At 31.6% G+C, this 21,984-nt stretch overlaps 1 protein-coding gene across 4 annotated transcripts; it reads right to left on the reverse strand.

The window, feature by feature from the left end:
• Positions 1-860: 860 nt before the first annotated feature.
• LOC124359892 (MICOS complex subunit MIC27-like) lies at positions 861-21,656 on the reverse strand. 4 transcript variants are annotated; one of them, XM_046813012.1, is made up of 6 exons: positions 21,464-21,656; positions 14,337-14,491; positions 8,787-8,935; positions 7,970-8,215; positions 4,737-4,855; positions 861-1,086 (listed from the first exon to the last, which is right to left on the reverse strand). In XM_046813012.1, the coding sequence occupies exons 1-6, from the start codon at positions 21,476-21,478 to the stop codon at positions 1,039-1,041; spliced, it is 732 nt and encodes a 243-aa protein (XP_046668968.1). In that variant the 5' UTR covers positions 21,479-21,656; the 3' UTR covers positions 861-1,038. The 4 variants fall into 4 exon arrangements, with proteins under 4 accessions (XP_046668968.1, XP_046668966.1, XP_046668969.1 ...); XM_046813010.1 differs by having other exon boundaries at positions 4,737-5,029; positions 21,464-21,655; XM_046813013.1 differs by having other exon boundaries at positions 4,838-4,855; positions 21,464-21,654.
• Between the last annotated feature and the right edge of the window lie 328 nt (positions 21,657-21,984).

Here is a 21,984-nt window from a genome sequence, read left to right on the forward strand (position 1 = left end):
TTTGACTTGCTCATTCTTGCTTTTTTGGCTCTCGGTGAAGTTGAGGTCTTCCAATGCATGGATTGGCGCTTCATTTCCGGATCGTAAGTAAAAAACCATGATTCATCACATGTTATTATTCTTTCCAATAAATTTGGGTCATTTTCAATGGCATTCAAAGTGTCAGTACAAACATTTTTACGAGCTACTTGTTGATCAATCGTAAGAATTTTTGGTACCATTTTTGCACACACTTTTCGCATGTTCAAATTGTCATGTAAACTTTGCCGTACACATTCTTTATCAATGCCTACAGATTCAGCAACTGCACGACTGCTTAATCGTCGATCAAACCAAATCAAATTAGCAACTTTTTCGACATTGTCTTCCGTTTTTTATGTTGAAGGACGACCTGACCGCAAATTATCTTCCACGTCTTGTCAACCATCTTGAAAACGCTTAAACCATTCAAAAACACGAGTCCGCGATAAACATTCACTGACATACACTTCTTTTAGTAAATTATAGGTTTCGGTAGCGGTTTTTCCAAGTTTAATGTGAAATTTAATAACAATTCGTTGCTCTATTATTACGCTAACCATTTTTCTGGCAAAACAAAATAACAACACTTACATAAATGAAGGTTATGACACAACGATGTTGTTTACAGAAACGAGACTAACTGCATTCTGAAGAGGAAGTCTCAACTACACAGCTGTTGGTCATTGTTGGTTGGCGCATGCGCACTCGTTCCACTGCAGCGTCAGTCCCGTTATTTAATAGCCATACCTCGTAAAACAGTTAGACTTTTTAGGTACCCCATACCATAGGTACATGACGATTGTACATGAAGAATGATTAAAAGTGATAAACAATCGTAGTTAATAGATGTAATTTCTCTTTAATAGTTTTATTTTTTTCAGAAACCAAGAAACAACATGCAATTTGATAAACAAGATACCTTGTACAATTTATTTGTCCACATAAAATAAAATTATATATACAATTTTGGAATTTAGTCTGTTTCACAGCATGTACAGAACGATTGCAATGTTGTAGCTACGCTCTCCTCGAGTAAAAACTGGTTAAGTCATCGTTATGATCAACCTGAAACAAGTAACACAATTTTAATTTTGAGATAACAGATCTAATTTATAATGGTAATTTTATTTATTTTAAGTAAATTTAATAGTAAGCTCCAACTACTTAAGAATTTAATTCATAAATGTAAGACACCAACTTAATTATTGATTTTAACTGAACTGATGATGTGTCTGTTATGTATGATGTATAATCAGCTTTAACCATCAGAAAATTATTATAATATAGGATAATGATAGGTGTTACGGAGATTGCCATGGTAATTTCATAAACTAAAATCTAAGGTGAACATTTTAAATGCCATTTTTAAAATTACAAAATCATCAAAATGAATAATGTAAAATTTAAGAGGTGTCCCACATCATGAATACTTCTGGTCGAGAAAAGGATAATACAAGTCATACAGATCACTCTATCGCTCTTCGATTTTTTCTGAGTACATCACTGATAAATAAATGACTACAATGACCCTATAATTATTTCTTCTATAACCCTTTTAATCAATAAAAGAATAAACATTCTTACATTGTTGAATCAGCATATAATAAATTGTACAAGATTAGTATGTGATGTAATTCAATCTCCCCGTTGATTACGACCTTAAACTGAAGTTATTTTAATGGAGATGAAGAAGAACAGAAAATTTGTAGAGTTAAAAGTAAAGGGAACACTATAAGTAACTGCTAAATAGAAAACAGTTGTGTGTTATTACTATGTGGAGGTTGCTACAATTGAGATTGAAAGTAATTTGCTCAAATCTATGTCTTCTTAAAACATTCTTGTTAAAATTTATAAAAGACTGAATATTAATTGTGATTGAATTAAAAGTGAAATAAATTTTGATATAACCGTATATAATTTTTGGCTACATGAAAGTTTTCAACAAGTACATTTAACAGGATTTTGAATATTTGCCATTGTTAAATGATGCAAGAATATAATATCATATGTAGTATGACGATGGAAAACGTCCGAAGTCATATAATACTTTTAAATCATCCTTATTAATAAAATATTTTAAACAGGCAATGTTTATTTAATTTATTCTTTTGTTATATCTAGCTCACTCCCATGGACCAAAGATCTGTGCGAGGATTTATCAAACAGATGAAGAGTGAGAGTCAATGTAATATGAAGTAGTCAGTAATGGTAATAAGTGTTAGGTAACAGACGAGAACACACAAACTGGTGCTCCTTCTAACTCATATCCAAACTATGACACCTCAGAATGTTTTGCCACCACACGTCATATATAAAGATTCTAAAATATTTCATATTTCACATTACATTTACTTCATATATTTTAAAATTTTAGAGGCAAACAACACAGAATGAAGCACAGTACGCACTATAGTTTGTACTGAATGAATTATGTTCTTAATGAAATACATAAATTCTCACATTTTATTGATGTAAGTATTAGCTCCAAAATACGAGGGCCATCCGGAAAGTAGTACCCATTTCCGCCGCGTGAGGCACTGGCGACGCGAGTAGCCGCCGGTCAAGGTCAGATCGCTTCAGTGGCTTGTCTGCCTTCTCTGTTACAAGTTCCGTGACGCTAGCATTGCCTGTGTTGTTTCTGTGGCAGTTCATAATGTTTAACAATATTTAATACGCCGCCAGTTGTGAAGTGAAATGAAATGAAATGAAATGAAATGAAATATGCCTTTATTCAAGAGGCGGAGTTAGGGCTATTTAGCCCTCTCTACCACTCAACCTCACATAATATACAGATATATATATACATATTTACATTTAATGACCTTAAAACTATAACAAATTCCATTTTAAATTTAAATTTAACCAAAATATATACTACTATGTAATAATTAAAAATCAAATTTATCAGCTGAATATGTAGAAAATTTTCAAACAAAGATAAATTAAAACTTAAATTAACAATTTAAGGGCTGTGAGGGAAAGTGAGGGCTGTAATAAAATTTCTCAACGCAAGAAACGTTCGACCTTGTGGTATTCATCGCCAATTAAAGGAAATGTATGGAGACAATGTGATGGAAGAGTCATCTGTTCGGCGCTGGTGTCGTAATTTCAACTTGGGAAGGGGGAACACACACGACGATGAGCGTTCAGGGAGAACATCTGTCATTACAGATCAACTGCTGAGGTCAGTAGACGAATTCGTGAGGAACGATCGGCGCATCACAATTGATGACATCTGTGAACATTTCCCTAATGTTTCTCGAACAATTGTTCATGAAATTGTCAAAGACCATCTGCATTATTCAAAAATTTGTGCAAGGTGGGTCCCTCGCATGCTTACAGATGAGCACAAAACCAAGCGTATGGCTGCTGCATTCACATTTTTGGAACGTTATTCTGATGAAGCAGACACGTTCTCGCATAGTTACTGGTGATGAAACGTGGGTTTGTTATGCTTCACCTGAGAGTAAATGACAGTCAATGGAGTGGCATCATACTCATTCACCAAAGAAACCAAAAAAATTCAAGACTGTTCTGTCCACCAGGAAACTTATGGCAACCATTTTCTGGAATCGACGTGGTGTACTGCTTATTGATTTTATGGCCCGTGGAGACACTATTAACGCTAATGCGTATTGTGAAACATTAAAGAAATTACGGCGGGCAATACAAAATCGACGGAGAGGTCTATTGTCTGATGGCGTCATTCTCCTCCATGACAATGCCAGGCCTCATGCAGCGGGGATAACACAACAACTTCTGCAGCAATTCAATTGGGAAATTTTCGACCATCCACCGTATAGCCCGGACTTGGCCCCTTCAGATTTTCATCTCTTTACAAAACTTAAAGAGTTTTTGGCGGGAAAAAGATTTGACAGCGATGAAAAACTTAAAGAAGGCGTGACTACGTATTTCAATCGGCTGGCGGCGGAGGAATATGACGCTGGAATACAAAAACTCTTCATACGTTATGACAAATGCTTAAATTTGCTTGGAGATTATATGGAGAAGTAGTTTAAGGTATGCTCTTTTCAATAAAAATGTTTATATTTGTTAATATTTACTTCTGTGTCTTTATTTCACAAACGGGTACTACTTTCCGGATGGCCCTCGTATTTCAAATCCTTAAAAACAAATATAAATATTAATCACGTTATGTCGTTCCTTTGTATTTTATCTAAGGTTAAAGTGACTTTGGAAAGCACTATAGTCATACTTGTTAATCTGGTTGTTTTTATTTTATATTCCAAGTATAATGGTGCATATTTTATTCTTTTATTTATTTACAACAATTTAAGAGACAACTTTAAAATTAAATAAACTGCTGTGGTCATTGTTTCCTTAAGTGTCTGTTAATTGTGAGTTAAAATCATTTTGCTAAGTTAGTTCCTGTAACTATAGACGAGCTCAAAACACTAACCTTTACTTTAAAATTGTAATCATGATTTAAAATGATTACTTATTAAATTATAGGTTTAAAAAAAGGATAAAGTGATCTGAAATTAAATTAAATGACCCGCTTAAATCATACAATTTACAGTGAGTCGAATGTGTATGATTTCAAATATAAGGATCATTATGATCAATGTAGCAAATAGAGGTTTAATATTCTCTCTCCACAAAACTCCTTAATAAAACGAAAATGCTCTCAAGCCAATATCCCCTAAACATCAAACACATACTTAAAATTAAACTGGTAGGAATAGAACAAATACCACAGGATGACCAGGATCAGGCAGAGAATAGGATGTTGGTTGAGGTTCGGGTTTTGTGTCTTGTTGATTCTTTTTTGAAGCTTTGCCAGAGGAAGCACTACCTTGTGTTTTCTGAGAGGCTGAAACAGATGTAGGCAGGTCAATTGGAGGTAGAGGTATCGGGCCAGCAGAGATGTGGCTGGGTGCGGTGGCAGGGGGAGGCATCAGTGAAGCACTAGTTGGTACGGAGGTGTCTGCACTAGACAGTGGTCCCGGTAGACTTGGTAGCTGTACCCCAATATAATCTCGCATCACTACAATATGTAGAATTTTCATTAACTAGGACATCAATTCTAGATTAATTCCAGTATGTTTTTTTCATCAATAAGCCTTCTATTATACGTTGTTTATAATATGCTGAGACATGATCTGCCTTTTTGTGAGTTTTTAAAAGTGTGCCACTAAAAAACCAAAAGCAAGAAAAAGTAAAATTTGCATTTTAACTAATCTGTGTAAGTACATCTTCCATATAAAAAATCACCAAAATCTGAGAGATCAAGGTCCAGACCATTGGTTAATTTGACAGTGACTCTTGAATGAATTTTATCTTCATTAATCTCTTACATTGATTTGTAAAAATACTATAAATCCTGTATCCGTTGATATATTTTAATGAAATGAGCACAAAATATTGTTCAATAAATACAGGATATTTTATATGTATATTTTAAGTAACTCTGCAATTAATAATTATTTAGCAATTTATTAGTTATTACACCTAATTAATACTTTTGCTAATTAATTTTACTATTATTATGAATTTGGTTTTTTTAGATCTAGTAACTTTGTATTGTTTGTGTATGTAAAATGTACATTTGTCTAAAGATAAAAATAAAATTATTAATGACAGTTGATAAAAATTAAGCATTTCAGGTCCTTTAAGGCTTAGGAAAATTGAATTCAACATGTTACAGAATTTATAAAATTCGGGACGTAACTGGTTTAAGAAAAGTGATAAGTGTTAACTTTGGTTTTCTTAGGTAGGTCATGATATATGGCATTGCTTGTTAGGGTAGTTCATTGCTAATAGAACACGTTTTGAAATTCATAAAAAAGCTATCAGAAAAATGTTACGTTTAAAATAGAATTAACTTGTGAATTTTATTTTTCTAGTCTTTGAATCTTGACCGGGAATTATAGTATACATATAAAATGGAAAATTTAATTCATATTTCGAAAAATTTGCTGTCTAAACCTATTATTTCCAAATTAGTAATATCTAACATGAAAAATTCGTGTCTACTAGTAAGTACCTCAGCATAAAATAATCTACTTGAAAACATTTTTTTCCTGTACCAGTTATCTTTTTTCAGTATAGTTTTCTTAGCATGAAGGAAGAGCATGCCTTCAAAAAAGTTATTAAAAATGCTTGGCTTGGAACTGAAATCAATATGTATGATGATCTATTTGTAAACAGATTTTCACTGTTTATAAACACTAAAATGTATATATTTGTAAATATGCAATAATTATTTATACACTTTTAACTGTAGTACAGTATATTCTAAAAAATATGATACATACAGGACCAGAACCCTGTCAGATTATAGAAGATTATGGATTACTGGAGGTATCACTATAACATAGATAAATAATATTTTAGGTAAAGTTACAGCGAGTTAAAAACAGTAACATAACTACTGTATCATTTATGCTCTTCTTGTTTCAAAATTTTCTTGTTCTTATGTTTGGTTGTGACCGTTTTCATACGTTTTAAAACTGATCTATATTTTCTAAATATCATAAACAGTCAGTTGTGATATTCCATAAATGCTACTTAAAATTGCAGATGATTCTCTCCCAGCTTGTCTATGAATAATCACCCACATCTCAACTATTTACTGTTTTCATACTTAAGTTTTTTAGTTAAATAAGGGTCAATTATGAACATAGGTCACACGTTCAATACACTACAGTGTAATCAACATGGAAACTAAATATACAAAACATTGAAACAAACCATATATTCTACAGCTACTGCAAAAACACAATGTAAACTAACAGTATATTTATGTTCGAGTTTTGACAGGAAGATGAGTTATCCCCCCACTAACAGACTGCATAAGTGTGTGCTCTCTCCATCAGTCACAAGAGATATTGAGACATAAAATATATTAATATTTATAATACATAAATACATTTTTTAATTGAATATATAAATGAATGTTTTTGTACCTCACATAATTATTTATAGTAAGCAATAATTATGTTTTTACCATACTCATAAACTATGAAAGCTCATAATTATTAAAATAAATAACATAAAAAGGTTTAGTCATCACATCTGAATATTATAACAAATCAAAATAATCTCTGTATGAAGACTGAAGTTCTACCTGAGCAGCTTTTTTGAATACCACTTACTTAGTGGTTAAAATATGATAAAACAACTTTGAAAATTAACGTTTCAGAGACTTAATTATTTTGTTAAGAATTTAACCTTATTATTATAAATGGTTATTACTATAATAGTTTTTATGAATTAATAAGTCTCTAAATTGCAATATTCTACCATTATCAACGTAAGCGAAATTAAAATAAAATTATTTAAATAGCAATATTTTGTACACAAACTCATAGTTACGTTCAAAACATTTCATTTTTATTTTGAGTAGTTAATTTAAATGCTACTTGTCCCTTTATCTTGCGAGGATATATATATAACATTTTATTTTTAATATTTGAAAACTTGTTTCAAAGGTATGTCAGTTAAATATAAACTATATGGTGTACGAACACGTATGTTATTTATATTTAATGAACCCTTTATGTAGTATGTATCCAATTAGATACATCATACTGACTACCTCTACTGTAATTAGAAGCTCACTCAATATGTATTGCCAAAAAACATGTTTTTTAAATACTTTAGATTGGTTCCACTGTCACCAATGCTCAGTACACATATGGCTGGCTCTATCATTCCTGATACCCATCTACATTAAGTTTGAAATCCATCTATACTGACACTTTAGGTGTTCTTTAAACAGAAAATGTGTTACATCAAACTAGCAGAATCAAGATAGCAGCCAATATCCTTCTTTACGTCACAAGTTATATATGATTGGCTATAATTTTCTAAACAGAAGGAAGTGGATACATAATAACAGAAAATGCCTTGTAAAAATGGAAATTATGGTGTAGTTGAAAACTAAATTAATGACCTTTATGAAAGAAAAGGAGTTTTATCTTACCGCCATTAAGGAAGTGGTAGGCAATGACGATGTAACGTTTGGCTTGCTTGAAGCCCTCAGAACTGTACTCCTTAGCCTCTTCAGGATAGCATATGGCAGCAACTGCAGTGGCCCCTGTGCCAGTGTAGATGATCCGTCTGAACCAGCCACGGCGGATGGCGATGACGTAGCCCAAGAGACCTCCGGCAGCAATAGCACCATAACGCTGCGGATAGTTGTCTTCTTCACGCAAGATCTGGATGGTCGCTTGTTTAAAAGTAATTTAATGCATTAAAAGAAATTAGCATTTTAAACTTATCAGGAGTGATGCCATATTGTTTTGGTTTAGTAGACATACACAACAAATGTAGCACTCATCTCACACTCTTGCATTAGAACAGACTTTTTGCTCACAGTGACCTTATACACTGTTTTTAATTTTAAGCAGAACTAATCCTATACACAGAATATTTCTGGTTGTAAATAACCTTATCATGTTTACTCTTCAATATCAATGGTGAAGTTTGTTTTTAGTAAATAAAAAAAAAAAATAGACACATATAGACATAACATACTTTTATTGATGTCAGTTACTAAGAGAAAAAATAACAATAAAACACCAAACACACCTCCATAATGAATATTCTGTTTTGGTCACAAGATTACGTTGAGAGTGGCTGAGAGAGGAAAGTGAGTTCGAGGGTTTTTGAACCCCCACTATTCATTTGCATTCCAATTTTCAATTTGCACATCATTATCAAACTCAATACTTTCTGACTGAACTAAAGACCTATTGTAATATGAAAAAGTATGATAATATGACATATATACAACTCACATGATGTATGTGCCTTGCCGGTTTCAACAATATTGTTGAATTGGCTTGAGACCTGATTGAACTGATCAGAAACAGCCCAAACTCCTTCCCTCACTTGCCTTACCACAGACAATAGAGCAGACTGAGATTTCGGCTCTGTCTCTTCCTGTCTGAACACACAATATTGTCTCAAACATGGTGCAGATGAAAATAATCTATTGTATAGGTGTACATAAATTATTAGAGGCGATTACAAAGTGATTGCTTTTGCTAATAATTTGATAGGAAGTTGAGAAAATTCAAAACAGTACTGGAAGGTGTGGATGAATAATTGGTAAAAAAAATTGGAATATGGGATAAAGTTAAATGGAATAAAATGTGAATATATGGTTACAATAAAGAAAGGTGGTGGGGCCTATTTGGAATGCAGCAATTCTTTTAAAGCGATAAAGAGATGGGAAAATATACAGGATGGAAATTTCTATAATAGTACGGTGTAATTAGACCTAAACCTCAACATCCAAAGTAAAAGTTTTCCTCCAACACCAAATTGCTCTACATAGTCCCCTTATTCTATGGTAAAAAGTTACACCATTTTGAGCGTCGGGTTTGATGGTGAGGGGGGGGGGAATTTGAAAAATCACTAGTTTTTTTAGTTTTTCGTAAATATTTCAAAAACTAAGCGGTTTATCCTAAACATTGTTATATACAAAAATGTTCTACGTTAAATTTTAAATAAGAATGATCCTTTTCATAATCACTCTAAATTGTACGGTTCAAGAGTTACAGACGGTGTAAATGTTAACTTTTTCGTAATTTTGATAATTTTTTAAAAAAATAAGCTTCGTAAAAGAATATTGCTATTTCAGTGGCCGGTGGTATGTTAGTGATAAGCCCTTGAAGGAACGACAACCTCACCACCTTATAAAGGGGCACTCTTTTTTAAGGGAAAAGAGGCTTCCACAGGCCTAGGCCATATAAACCTGTGGTACGGAGAAACCCACCCTGAACTTTCTACGAACATTGCAACATAAATTCACTTCTTAAGCATAAATATCTTTCAAATTTGGAATGTTCAATGTCTTTATTAACTTCACTCATCCTCCAGCACATTATCCTCCTCCTCTAGCTCGTCGTCTAAGATGTTATTATTGTCCATGTTATCACATGCTTGGCCTGAGCAATTGCTGCATATGCTAGTGCAGTTTACACCACTCCTTCTGCATTCACAATTACGAACGCATTCATCTTTGCAAGTACACATTATAAGGGACAGTAATTCCTGGGGGGCTGCAGGACGTGCTGTTGTAATTGGTGTCAGGTGGTCGCCAATCTTCTTCCAACCCCACTCGAGTGGATCCTTATCTTCATTCAGCCACTGTTGTACCTGGTGGTAGGTCCTAAATGAATGCTGTCTGGACGCTCCTGAAGTGGGGGGTAGTGCATCCAACTTCAATAATGCATGTATAGGCTGCTTTGCAATCGCTTTCAAGTAGGACTGGTAGCGGAGACAATCTAGATCTTCAGTGTTCTTGGCTCCAAACATTGCAAGTAGGAAGTAATTTCCTGCATCAGCCACTGCACTGGGGTCGGCTTTGGGGTTGTTGAAGACCAGAAGTTTTTCACGAAGAACGTTGTTGGCTTGGACTTTCCTATAAGGTGCAATTTTTCCCTTCTTATAGACAGCAGACACAGTGTCACATCCTGTGAAGGCGTATGTAACCAGAAGTACATCTTTCATTTTCCCAATGCCTTGCTGAATGTCAGAAATAATGTACACTTTTTCCTGGTGATTTTCTTTTTTAGGTACGACCATTTTCAGTTTATTCCCTGAAGGTGCGTGGACAGTCAACAGTACTAATAAGTCCGTGTCATCACCAATAACACACGTTTGAACATCTTTCTTCGCTTCATCAATAGCTGTTAAGACTACTAATAGGTCAGCATCACCCGATGCTTGAAGAACTGTGCAACCACATTGTTGCAAGTGCGATGAAAGGAGGGTTATTAGACCCATCTTGATTTTAGCACTAGCTAAAAATTCATTTTGATTTATGTTGACATGGATTGAGTCTTCTACTTTGACCACAATGTTGAAACGTGATCTTCGTAGGTGTTCTTGATCCTTTGTGTTACTTCGTTCGTAACCATCAAAAACAACAGTCACTTTTCCATAATGAGTACATACGTAATCACTATATTGCTCGCAAATCTGTTTAAATGTAGCAGGCTGTTGCCAGACAACACGATGTAGGAGGTGGCCTCCGTCAATTATATAGGACACTTTCACTGGGTCATCAATGTTTGATGATTCTTTTGAATCTGAAACCAAAACCGTCACCATTGATGATTTTTTCTCCTTCCTCATCAAGCCAGATTCGTCAAACAGTGATGGAGGATATGCACAGAGTTCAAACTGAAAAATTTCCTCTAATCTCTCATCACTCCTTACTGTACACACCATCCGATGTAAGAGAGTGTTAGGATTTACACATACCATGACGTTGTTACTTTTCACCAACTTCGTTATAGAGGCTAGAGATTTGACAGCAAACTTTCTTTTCATGTGTATTTCTTTAAATGTTTTGTTTTCAATAGCTTTGATGGATATGGCTCCTATTTCAAATGCTTTATCGGTGCAGAAGACAGAACCGCCATTGGTTGCGGCCCGCGGTCCAAGGTCACTATGATGGCGGCCACGCCTGCTTGTACTACCACGTTTCTCCTAACAATTATTTTTACTTTTTCAACCTTCTATGGTGCCTCTTAGCCTCTTTCTGACTATAATACTGTAGTATATTATTACTCTTTAATTAAATCATTTACTTATTTCTATATAGCTTTATTTGGAAAAAAAACCTTAAAAATTATATCATATTTATTTTTACACCGTCTGCAACTCATGAACCGTAAATTTTACAGGGAATATGCATAGGACATTTTTTGTTTAAAATTGTATGTAAAATATTTTTGTATATATCACTCTTTGTGCTAAACAGCTTAGTTTTCAACCAATTTCCAAAAAACTAAAAAACTACTAAATTTCCTACTTTTTCTCCTCCTCCCCCCCAAACACGACGCTCAAAATGGTGTAACTTTTTACCAAACAATAAGAGGGTTATATAGAACAATTTGGAGTTGGAATAAAACTTTTACTTTGGATGTCAAGGTTAGGCCTTTTTTAGGTTAATAACACCGTACTATAACTCAGTTGGAGGTTTAGTGAAAATAAAGATGTCCTGAAAAAGTAGCCAAAGGATTTACTGGCACATTTGTAACATGTGGTGGAGAAACATAGGCTATTAAAACCAAATAAAGAAGTAAAATTTAGGTAAGTGGATTTGATATATTAATTATTATAAATATTTCTAAAGCCTCACTATAAAATTTACAACTTTGAAATTTTTACCTAATTTATAAACAAACACTCTAATAATTATTAAATGTTATTTTTTTGAGGCCTTGCGTGTTCAAGGAACACATCATCAGATCCACATAACTGAAAAATTTGAAATTGTTATTGTCAACTTTCCCTTCAAATTACAAAAAATATAACTATTTTAAATAATCCTGGGTTTGATTTTGATGGAAGAGGACACTTGTTTATTGTATATTCGCTTGAAAAATGGCAGTTGGAAAAATTATTCCAACTCCAGTATTACTTCAGACTAAAACAGGCTTAGTATTATTATTTAAAACAATCATAATATGAAAACACTGTATGATTCAATGTATGGAGATTGTTCAAAACTTTATAGTAAATTATTTAAGAAAAACATACTACAGTTTAAAATTTTAATTTTGTTTCTACCATAGTCTTTGTAATAGTTACATATAACTGAATTAAAATAGCTGATGAAACCGAGCAGAATAACTATAGTGATTTTATTATTTAGAATAGGCTTGACTTAAAACTTAGGCAATTCAAAAAAATATGAAAATGACATTTTTGTAATCTAGAAAATAATAAACATTACAGGGTTAGTTTGTCTTCTCTGACCATACTGTTTTATTTCTGCAATAAAATGTATTTGTTTCTTAACCCATACAACTTCTAAGCTTTTTATAAAAAGAGAACGAGTCTGACTATATACTTATCCAAGCTCTATTACCACATACTAACAAAAATTACTTTGATCTGTATCAGTTAAGTTCTAATAATATCTGCAAATTCATAAAACTAATACGTGGAAAACCTCTAAGATTTTAAAACAAATTAATCACATTTTGAAAATTTTAAACAATAAACAATATTTCCAACTAAGCACTTCATGAAAACAGCTATATTATACATTTCAATAACAATATCATTGAGATACGTTACAGAGTCACAATATGTCAGAATATATGGATGTTTAATCAAGGATTGTCATTTTATGAGTAGAATTCCCTAAGTGTGTAGAAGGCCTGGTTCTGTAGCCAATGGTGAAGGATTTTTCTTCATGGGTTTACACTCCATTTTTTATTTTATTTGACACTCCCTTTCACTCAAAAACTACATAACTTGCAGTTCTGGGACCTGTTTTATTCAATTTATCACGTCCAAAACCATAAAAAACTAGTGAATTTGCCTCTTAATCTATTGTACTAGAATTTCAGGAAGACCTCATTTTACTTGGTGAACTGAAATCCGGATGAAATCTTTCTCTAGACAAACTCACTAACAAAGCATTTCTAGACCCATGTTTATATAAATGCATTTTATTTTTTTTTACATGTATAATGAGTTCCCACAAGTTTCTACTTATCTTTGTGAATTACCCTGTATATCAATAATTTTTTAAATAGAAGTAAAAATCTACTATTTTATTAGTTTTATAACAAATCACGAGTCATAATAACATTTAATTATAATGTGATATTTTGCGTGTTGAATTAATTTATTCCTGTTTAAGGGCACAGTGGAATATTTAGAGACCTAAACATAAAAGATCAAATTACAGTATTCCAAACAGAAGATTGTTAGTCCATTAAAGTGTTACAAAATTAATTTTAATTTGTAAAATTAACGCAATAATAAAGGAAATGCTATAATTTCTATTCTATTCCTTTTCAATCTAATACATAACATTAGTGTTTTGAATTAATACAAAGAAAATTTACCTACTAATTGACTTAAGGTAAAATAAAGGGTAACATTATCTTATTTATTAAATTAACAAATTTGAAATTTATTTCTACAAAAATATTAATGCCAGTAAAAATATTATAGTAATCAGCATTATATTATATTTTCCAACAAAAAAATTGCAAATATGAATTACATTTTAGATGCAAGTTAGTTGACACTAAAAAATATAATCCACCTATTCAGGAAGTTAAAAAAATGAACGTTGTAGAAAAGGAAATGTATTTTAATTAATGATATATTACAGATTAGAAAATGATATTCAATATTTAATAGACCAAAGGATTGGAATAATACATATGATAGGCTATCTAATAAAGTGTTTATGGTAATTATTTAAATTATACATGTTAATCATTATTTGAAACATTGGTATTTAAATAAATAAATAACCTGCTTTGTGTATGTGTGTGTTATATACATATAGAAAATAAAGTACTTACACATTCGTTTGTTGTGCAGGTTTACTATAAATTGAAAGATCCCTCGCTCTAATTAAATTTTTCTTTTCTTGTTTATCCTTACTGTCACTGCTAGCAACAACTGTAGCTGCCAACAGAACTGATGAAGACACTGGCACAATAATTCTTTTTACAACCTGTAAAAGAAAATCAAGTACACTAACGATTGTGTGAGTTGTTGTGGTTATAAACTTTAAATGAAGAACTAATTCATTATTATACAGAGAAATCACTTTATTTTTGCAACAATTTTAATATTTGAAGCTGTAAGAGATAGGTAAAATTTAAAACTTAATTTTTGGAAATTAAAAAAAACATAATATTTCAAATGTAACATTTTTGTAACTTTTTAACCTAGTGACTCGATTTCAAATGTAAAATGTATATTTAAAAAAAATCTAGTGTATTCTCCCCAATAATTTAGTCTTGTAATAATAAATAAAATATTTTATAATTCATTGTAATGAGAAAACAATTATTTTATGTGTTATATTAAAAGCCAAGAGGTTAAATAAATGCTTTTGGTCCATATTTAGGGAAATTATTTAATTTAAATAATTAATGTGATAAGAGTAATAGTACGCCTGGACTTTACATTATAAATTCTAAACTATTAAAGGAAGTATATTTAGAATATATTATGTTGTGTTTATTTGAAGGACTCACAAAAAGAAGATAACTAACACTTCTTTTAATGCTAGTTTCTTAATAATTTATGTTGGTATAATTAGGAATAAAATGGTGACTAAGTGTTAGGAGCACAAATTATACCTCTGCACATATTTGAGAAAGAAAACTTCGTGCTTTGGGTAATAACTTGATAAGTCCAATTCACAGTGGGGAAGAACTTGATAATTCCATAGTTTACTTTGGAGCTACAAATTGCGCCACTGTAATAGATGGAATGTTTTGACATTTTTATTGATATGTGGTTGACTAATTCCCAGAATAATTTTTTTATGTTGAAAGCAAGACATTTTTTTAGTACGAAACATTACTATAACCCATGAGATTTTGTGTAGTTTTATAGAAAATGTAATTCTTTACTTGAAAAATGTTATTTCAATCATTTATCTTATTTTTTTTAATGTTACATACATTTTTATAAAACGTGATGTTTGTATTCTTACACAAATTCTAGCAAACACTCAAAAAGGGCAAGGATTTGATAAAAACCATATAAAAATTCAATTTTATTCCTATTTGGTTAGCTGAGCTATTGTATTTTAGCTGATATATACCCTAAATATAATATAATTTATAAACATCTGAAGTAGCCTATATACATTTTTTAATAATTATTATAATTTTATTGTACATTTTGAAAGAAAGACTTTTGATTATAAAAAACAAACAAAAAAAAACAAAAAAAAAAAAAACAGTTATAATCCATATTTGGTGTAGTTTTATAGAAAATGTAATTCTTTATATGGACAATTTCGTTTGATTCATTTATCCTTACACAAATCCTACCAAACAAGGTAGTATTATAACTTGATTCACATTGTTTCTCTGGAGTTAATACATATTATATGTATAGTAGGCTAAACGTTCCTTAGTTTAATTATAACATATAAACTTTATTATTTGAACCAATACTATTGTTTACACAAGTATTTAAAAATGTGTGTCGTCATCACGGTACAGTCTCGTGACATGGTACCAAAATGCTGATCACGCTGATATTTTTCTGGGGTTAAATACATATTTATATGTATAGTATATGTTATTTTGTTTAGTCTAATACATAAAATTTATTATTTGAGCCCATACTAGTGTTTAAACAAATATATAATAAAGTGTGTTGTCATCAAAATACTGTCTTGTGATCAGCATTTTGGTACTACACCTAAATCACAACAGTAAGCCAGAAGTAAATGACTACTTTTAAAAGTTAATTTAATTCACTTGGCAATACCACCTTTCTTAGAGAGAAGAGGAACTAGTACCACCTAACATGGAATTTTTATTGAGTTTGATCCTAAATATTTTGAACTACAGAAATGTATTGAAGCATGTTTTGATTCAATTAAATTTAGTTCTAATACCTGCATAAATTTTTTATTTATTTATATTTTAGTACATATCCTGTGGACATTTCAATTGATTAACGAACTTTAATTAATGTGCAGCTATGTTTTTTAGTTGAAGGATGTTGTTTTCTCTAGACGTAGCCTATTACAACTTGTAAATCGGCTGAATAAAAATCAATAAAAAACATCCTATGACATTCCTTTATTCCACTTGCAAATAAGCTCCACATTTTCACCTCTCATGTAAAGCAGCCAAAAATGTTATTAAATTCATTAAATAATTTTTATTGAACATCAGCCTAATAATTGTGATGAAACGTTTAAGAAGAGTTAAATAAATATAACTTTAAGATATTTATACCTTTGTTTCTCTCATCTGACTTTTCATGCTATTTTTCTTTGATCAGCTCCTATTGTTATTTTTACCTTGCATGAAGTGTTTTGTGACATCAGTTATCATTTGACGGTTTTTAGTGTTATTCTTCATATAAAAAATAAAATACAACATTCAATAACATGTACATGTTTCACTCTGTATGATTATCTAAATATTAAAATTTGTTTTTAACATTTTTATATTTCTTGTTTAATGTTGGGGTAGGGTACGATAAGCGGACCCGGTTTTTTATATCGAAATTGGCAAACAATATTACATAATCATAACCATCGATATAACCAATCGATACTGATTAATTATTTTGAACAATTAACTTAAATAATCGGTACTTAGGGATTATACCGACCACACCCAGACATGAATCGTTATTTGACATTTTGCTTCTACTGATTACTAGATTAGCTTAGAACAATATTTCATCAATATAAAACAGAAATTGTCTTATCACAAACCCCTCCCCATCCTCAGACAGAGGTCAAAGTCAAGCGGTATAGTAGATAACGTAATTGCAGAGTCTCGCCGCCCGTTCAGCTGGTGCGTAGCTTTGTACTTCCGTGTTTTACCCGTACATTTCTCCAAATAAAAAAATTCAACGAAAACAAATGTTACCAAACAAAAACTAAACTCTTTATTGAAAAAAACACTCAAAACTTGTTTTTATTCTTGATTACACTCCGCCACCCAAAATGCGAGTGCCTCCGGCCATCAGCGCGGGGCAGCACCAATGATGCTGTCCCGCGCTGATGTCAACAAAAAGAAAAACATCCCTCGAAATAGTACCTATCAGTAAAATATCAAATTCTAGAGGGGCTGATCAGAAATATAAATTAAATTGTAATGGAAAGGCAATTATGTACCATGCAAAAAATTTTAATAATCATGTGATGCCGCGCGGCCTGCCGTAATCGGGATTCTCGAGAAAGATAAGATAACAGCGACAACAATACCAATCACAATACCCGGAAATGCTTGTAAGTTTGTAATTAAGTTAAAGAGTTGTTTTTCGTTTTATCATGTTTGTTTCTATAAATTTATATTTTTGTGTTCTTAATACGGATGTGTTCGGTATAATCCCAAAGTACCAAATAATCTATATCAACAGCTGTAAACACTTTCAAAAAATACTCGTAATGTAATATTTCAGTTTTATATAAGTAGCCTAATGTTTGATTATTAAAAATGGCAGTACATTTTAGAAAACTACATGACATTGCTTTGAAAAATGATAAGACATGTTTTTCGTGACTTCAACATGTTGAACTCGTACCGAAAAACATATGTGAAATTTGTGGGAAAGAAACAACTGTAACTGTGAGAGGAGCAAATATGGTCGTCTTCAGTTTTCCTAATTTTGGTTATAATAATTTGTTTGATCACTGTAAATATTAAATTCATATTTTAATTTAAAACATGTGATTGTTATTGAAGACTATAGATATTTTTATATCGATTAATAGTCTAGGATTTGAGATACGAATATTAGGCATCGATGATTACATTCTTCGATATAAAAAACCGGGTCCGCTTATCGTACCCTACCCTAATGTTGTTACAATCAGGTATGTTGATAGTAATATGGTTGCATTACTAGAGTTATTGTATAAACTGTCAATGTATATTTATTTAAAATGTAAACTGACTATTAAATTATGTACAAATGGTGACACCATTTATAAATAAACAAGTAAAATAGAACCAACATCAGTTTGTCATAATACCCATCTTTAATGAACTAAGGGGCAAGGAGAAAATAGATAAAGTTATAAAAAACCACCTAAACATTAAGTGCCATCACAAATTTTTGTGTGAATACTAATTACAAAACAAAAATCCGTAGATTTAATGAAGGGTAGGGTCCAATAAGTGGACCCGGTTTTTTATATTGAAATTGGCAAACGATATTATTTAATCGTAACCATCGATATAATCAATCGATACTGATTAATTATTTTTAACAATTAACTTAAATAATCTATATGAACAGCTGTAAACACTTTTAAATAATACAATTAAGGTAATATTTTAAATTTCACATAAGTAACATTGTGTATTAAAAATGGCTGTCAATCTTAGGAAGCTTCACGAAATTGCTTTAAAAGACGATAAAACATGTTTTTATGGCTTCAGAATGTTGGGTTAGTACCTAAGAATCCATTATGTGATATTTGTGGAAAGGTAACAAATGTAACTGTCAGAGGAGCTAACATGGTCGTCTTCAGATGCAAAAAAGAAGGTAAAGGTAAAGGTTATTTGTTACATCATTAAATTCACATTTTAATTTAAAACATATGATTGTTATTACTTTTATATCGATTGATAGTCTATGATTCGATTTGCGAATATTAGGTATCGATGATTATATTCTTCGATATAAAAAACCGGGTCCGCTTATTGGACCCTACCCTTAATGAATCAAAATTCCAAAGGATCTGATCATAAGTGCCTCCAGCGTGGGCTGCACTAGTAAATTGCATATTATTACATTTTAGATCCTTAGAAATACCTATTGTTAACCCTTTGGATGCCAGCCCATTTTCCAAAAGTACTACCCAGAAACGCCAAGGGCATTTACAGCAGTTTTGCAAGCTTTCACTAAATGTATCATAACTTTTTTATTTTTTAACAGATATTGATGATTTTTTACCATTATTTTTCTTATGAAATGCCCTTGTTCTGTTGGTAAATTTTAGTTGCATAAATGTAATTTAAACTTATACAAAAATAAAAAATTAAGAAAAAAAAATTAAAATTTCCAAAAAACATTTTTTTTAGCACAAATAAGTGGTTTAAAAGAAAATGTATGCTGATTTTCCTGTTATATCCTAGTAAACTATATCTAACCCTTAACCTAATTACAAAATTTCAAAAGTCTACCTTATATAGAAGTCCAGTTATGATTTTTTGCACTAAATGTGACACGGGCACAGTTTTTGTAATTTGCATGGACGTTGTATGTAATGTTACACTATATTCACAAATCAATATTTGACACTATACAAATCGGTACTTTGGGATTATACCAACCACACCACTATTAAAAACACAAAAGTATAAATTTATAGATATATTATAAACAAACATTGTAGAACGAAAAAACAACTTTTTAATTACAAAATTACAAACTTACAAAGATTATCAATTGTTAATGAGGTCAGATTCGCTTAAACTTTTTTCAATGAACTTAGAACATTATAAAACGATGTATTTGAGTAACAGAACTAACATTCCATCAATCAACAAGCATTTCCAGGTATTGTGATCGGTATTGTGGTCGCTGTTATCTTATCTTTCTCGAGAATCTCGATTACGGCAGGCCGCGCGGCATCACATGATTATTTAAGTTTTTTGCACGGTACATAATTGCCTTTCCATTACAATTCAATTTATATTTCTGATCAGCCCCTCTAGAATTATATTTACTGATAGATACTATCTCGAGGGATGTTTTTCTTTCGTTGACATCAGCGCGAGCTTCGGAAGCACCTTCGGCCGGAGGCACTCGCATTTTGGGTGGCGGAGTTTGATCAAGAATAATGACAAGTTTTGTGTGTTTTTTTTCAATAAAGAGTTTAGTTTTTGTTTGGTAATGTTTGTTTTTGTTGAATTTTTGTGTTTGGAGAAATGTAGGGGTAAAATACGAAAGTACAACAAAGCGCGAACGGGCGGCGAGACTCTGCAATCACGTTATCTACTACACCGCTCGACTTTGACCTCTGTCTGAGGATGGGGAGGGGTTTGCGATAAGACAATTCCTGTTTTATACTGACGAAATATTGTTCTACGCTAATCTAGTAATCAGTAGAAGCTAAATGTCAACTGTCTGAGGATGGGGAGGGGTTTGCGATAAGACAATTCCTGTTTTATATCGACGAAATATTGTTCTACGCTAATCTATTAATCAGTTGAAGCTAAATGTCAAATAACGATTCATGTCTAGGTGTGGTCTGTATAATCCCAAAGTACCAATGAATCTAATAAAAGGGGCATAGTAAAAATGCCCTAACAACAAAAGTAATGAGAGAATTACAAACGTAAACAACGCATAACAAAACGAACGTAACCTCAATCTCGACCAAACAATTCAACAGCTGCGAAGCTCAAATACGACCAAACAAACAGTCCATAAACAAATTAACTACTTTGTGGTTGCAAAGCAACTAATCGACTATCGATTAGTCAACATTTCGCGGCAATAAGATGAACTATAAGAAAATTACAGGTGAAAAACGTGACGTACCTATATTACGGCCGTTGGCGATTTTCAGTTGAGTAGCCGACGGCCGTAATACCGGTACGTTGGCATCCAAAGGGTTAAGATGGTTTTAGATCGTTATCTGTCAAGTCCTTCAACGTATTTCAGTACTTTAATTAAATATGTTGATTGGATTATGATTATTCTTTATTAGGTTATTTGTTGAACAAAACCACTGAAACTAATCAAACATTCACCTTACATTAAAAATGTAAATAAGACTAGTCTAAGATATTCATTTGAGATCCTAGTGCTTTTAATTATTCATAAATATTTTACTATTTAATGTAATAAACAATAATTATCAAGGAAGGCCTAAATAACGAAAGATATGTTTAGCCTTCTAGGTTATGAAAATTGACAAATCAAGAAATCAAAGGTCATCCACAAAAATAGTGAAAATCATAACTAAAAGTTAAATACTTACCATTTTATGATACATTTTTTATTTTTACATGTGAGATACAGATGAAATCAAAGAGTCTATGTGGATTGTGATAACTTAAGCCAAAATATACAATCTTTCTTTACCCACAAGATTTTACAACACGCCGAGGTTAACTTTACTCTAGCCTAGCCCTGGACCTGGACCACCAAAAGGACTACTTTGTCCATTGATTGAATTATTAAACACATGACTAACGCACTTTGCCAACAGATCAAACGTAAAAAACAGTTGATTTTTGGTATAGTTGAAAATGTTTTATATGTGCATAATATTACTGTATAGGCATTTTAGTCTGCTGTTATTACGAAACGGTTTGGTTGATTTTGATATAGGTTTCATATTCCTTATTTATAAACACCAAATAGACAGCAAATTAGAACAACTGTAATATATGTATTATCAATGAATTGAATTGTTTGTGTACTTATAATTATTTTAGTTTCAACAAGAATAATCTGAATTATAAATTATTATTTAAACCTTTACTTTGATTTTAGCAA

This window comes from Homalodisca vitripennis, chromosome 4 (assembly GCF_021130785.1).
Source record: "Homalodisca vitripennis isolate AUS2020 chromosome 4, UT_GWSS_2.1, whole genome shotgun sequence".
NCBI lineage: Eukaryota > Metazoa > Arthropoda > Insecta > Hemiptera > Cicadellidae > Homalodisca > Homalodisca vitripennis.

What these genes read in the sequence shown, in the direction of transcription:
- LOC124359892 (XM_046813010.1), bottom strand. An exon ending in CCTGCACAACAAACGAATGT is followed by an intron (nt 8,936 to 14,336) that starts GTAAGTACTTTA and finishes TTGTGTGTTCAG; the next exon opens with ACAGGAAGAGACAGAGCCGA. An exon ending in CGGCAAGGCACATACATCAT is followed by an intron (nt 8,216 to 8,786) that starts GTGAGTTGTATA and finishes CTTTTAAACAAG; the next exon opens with CGACCATCCAGATCTTGCGT.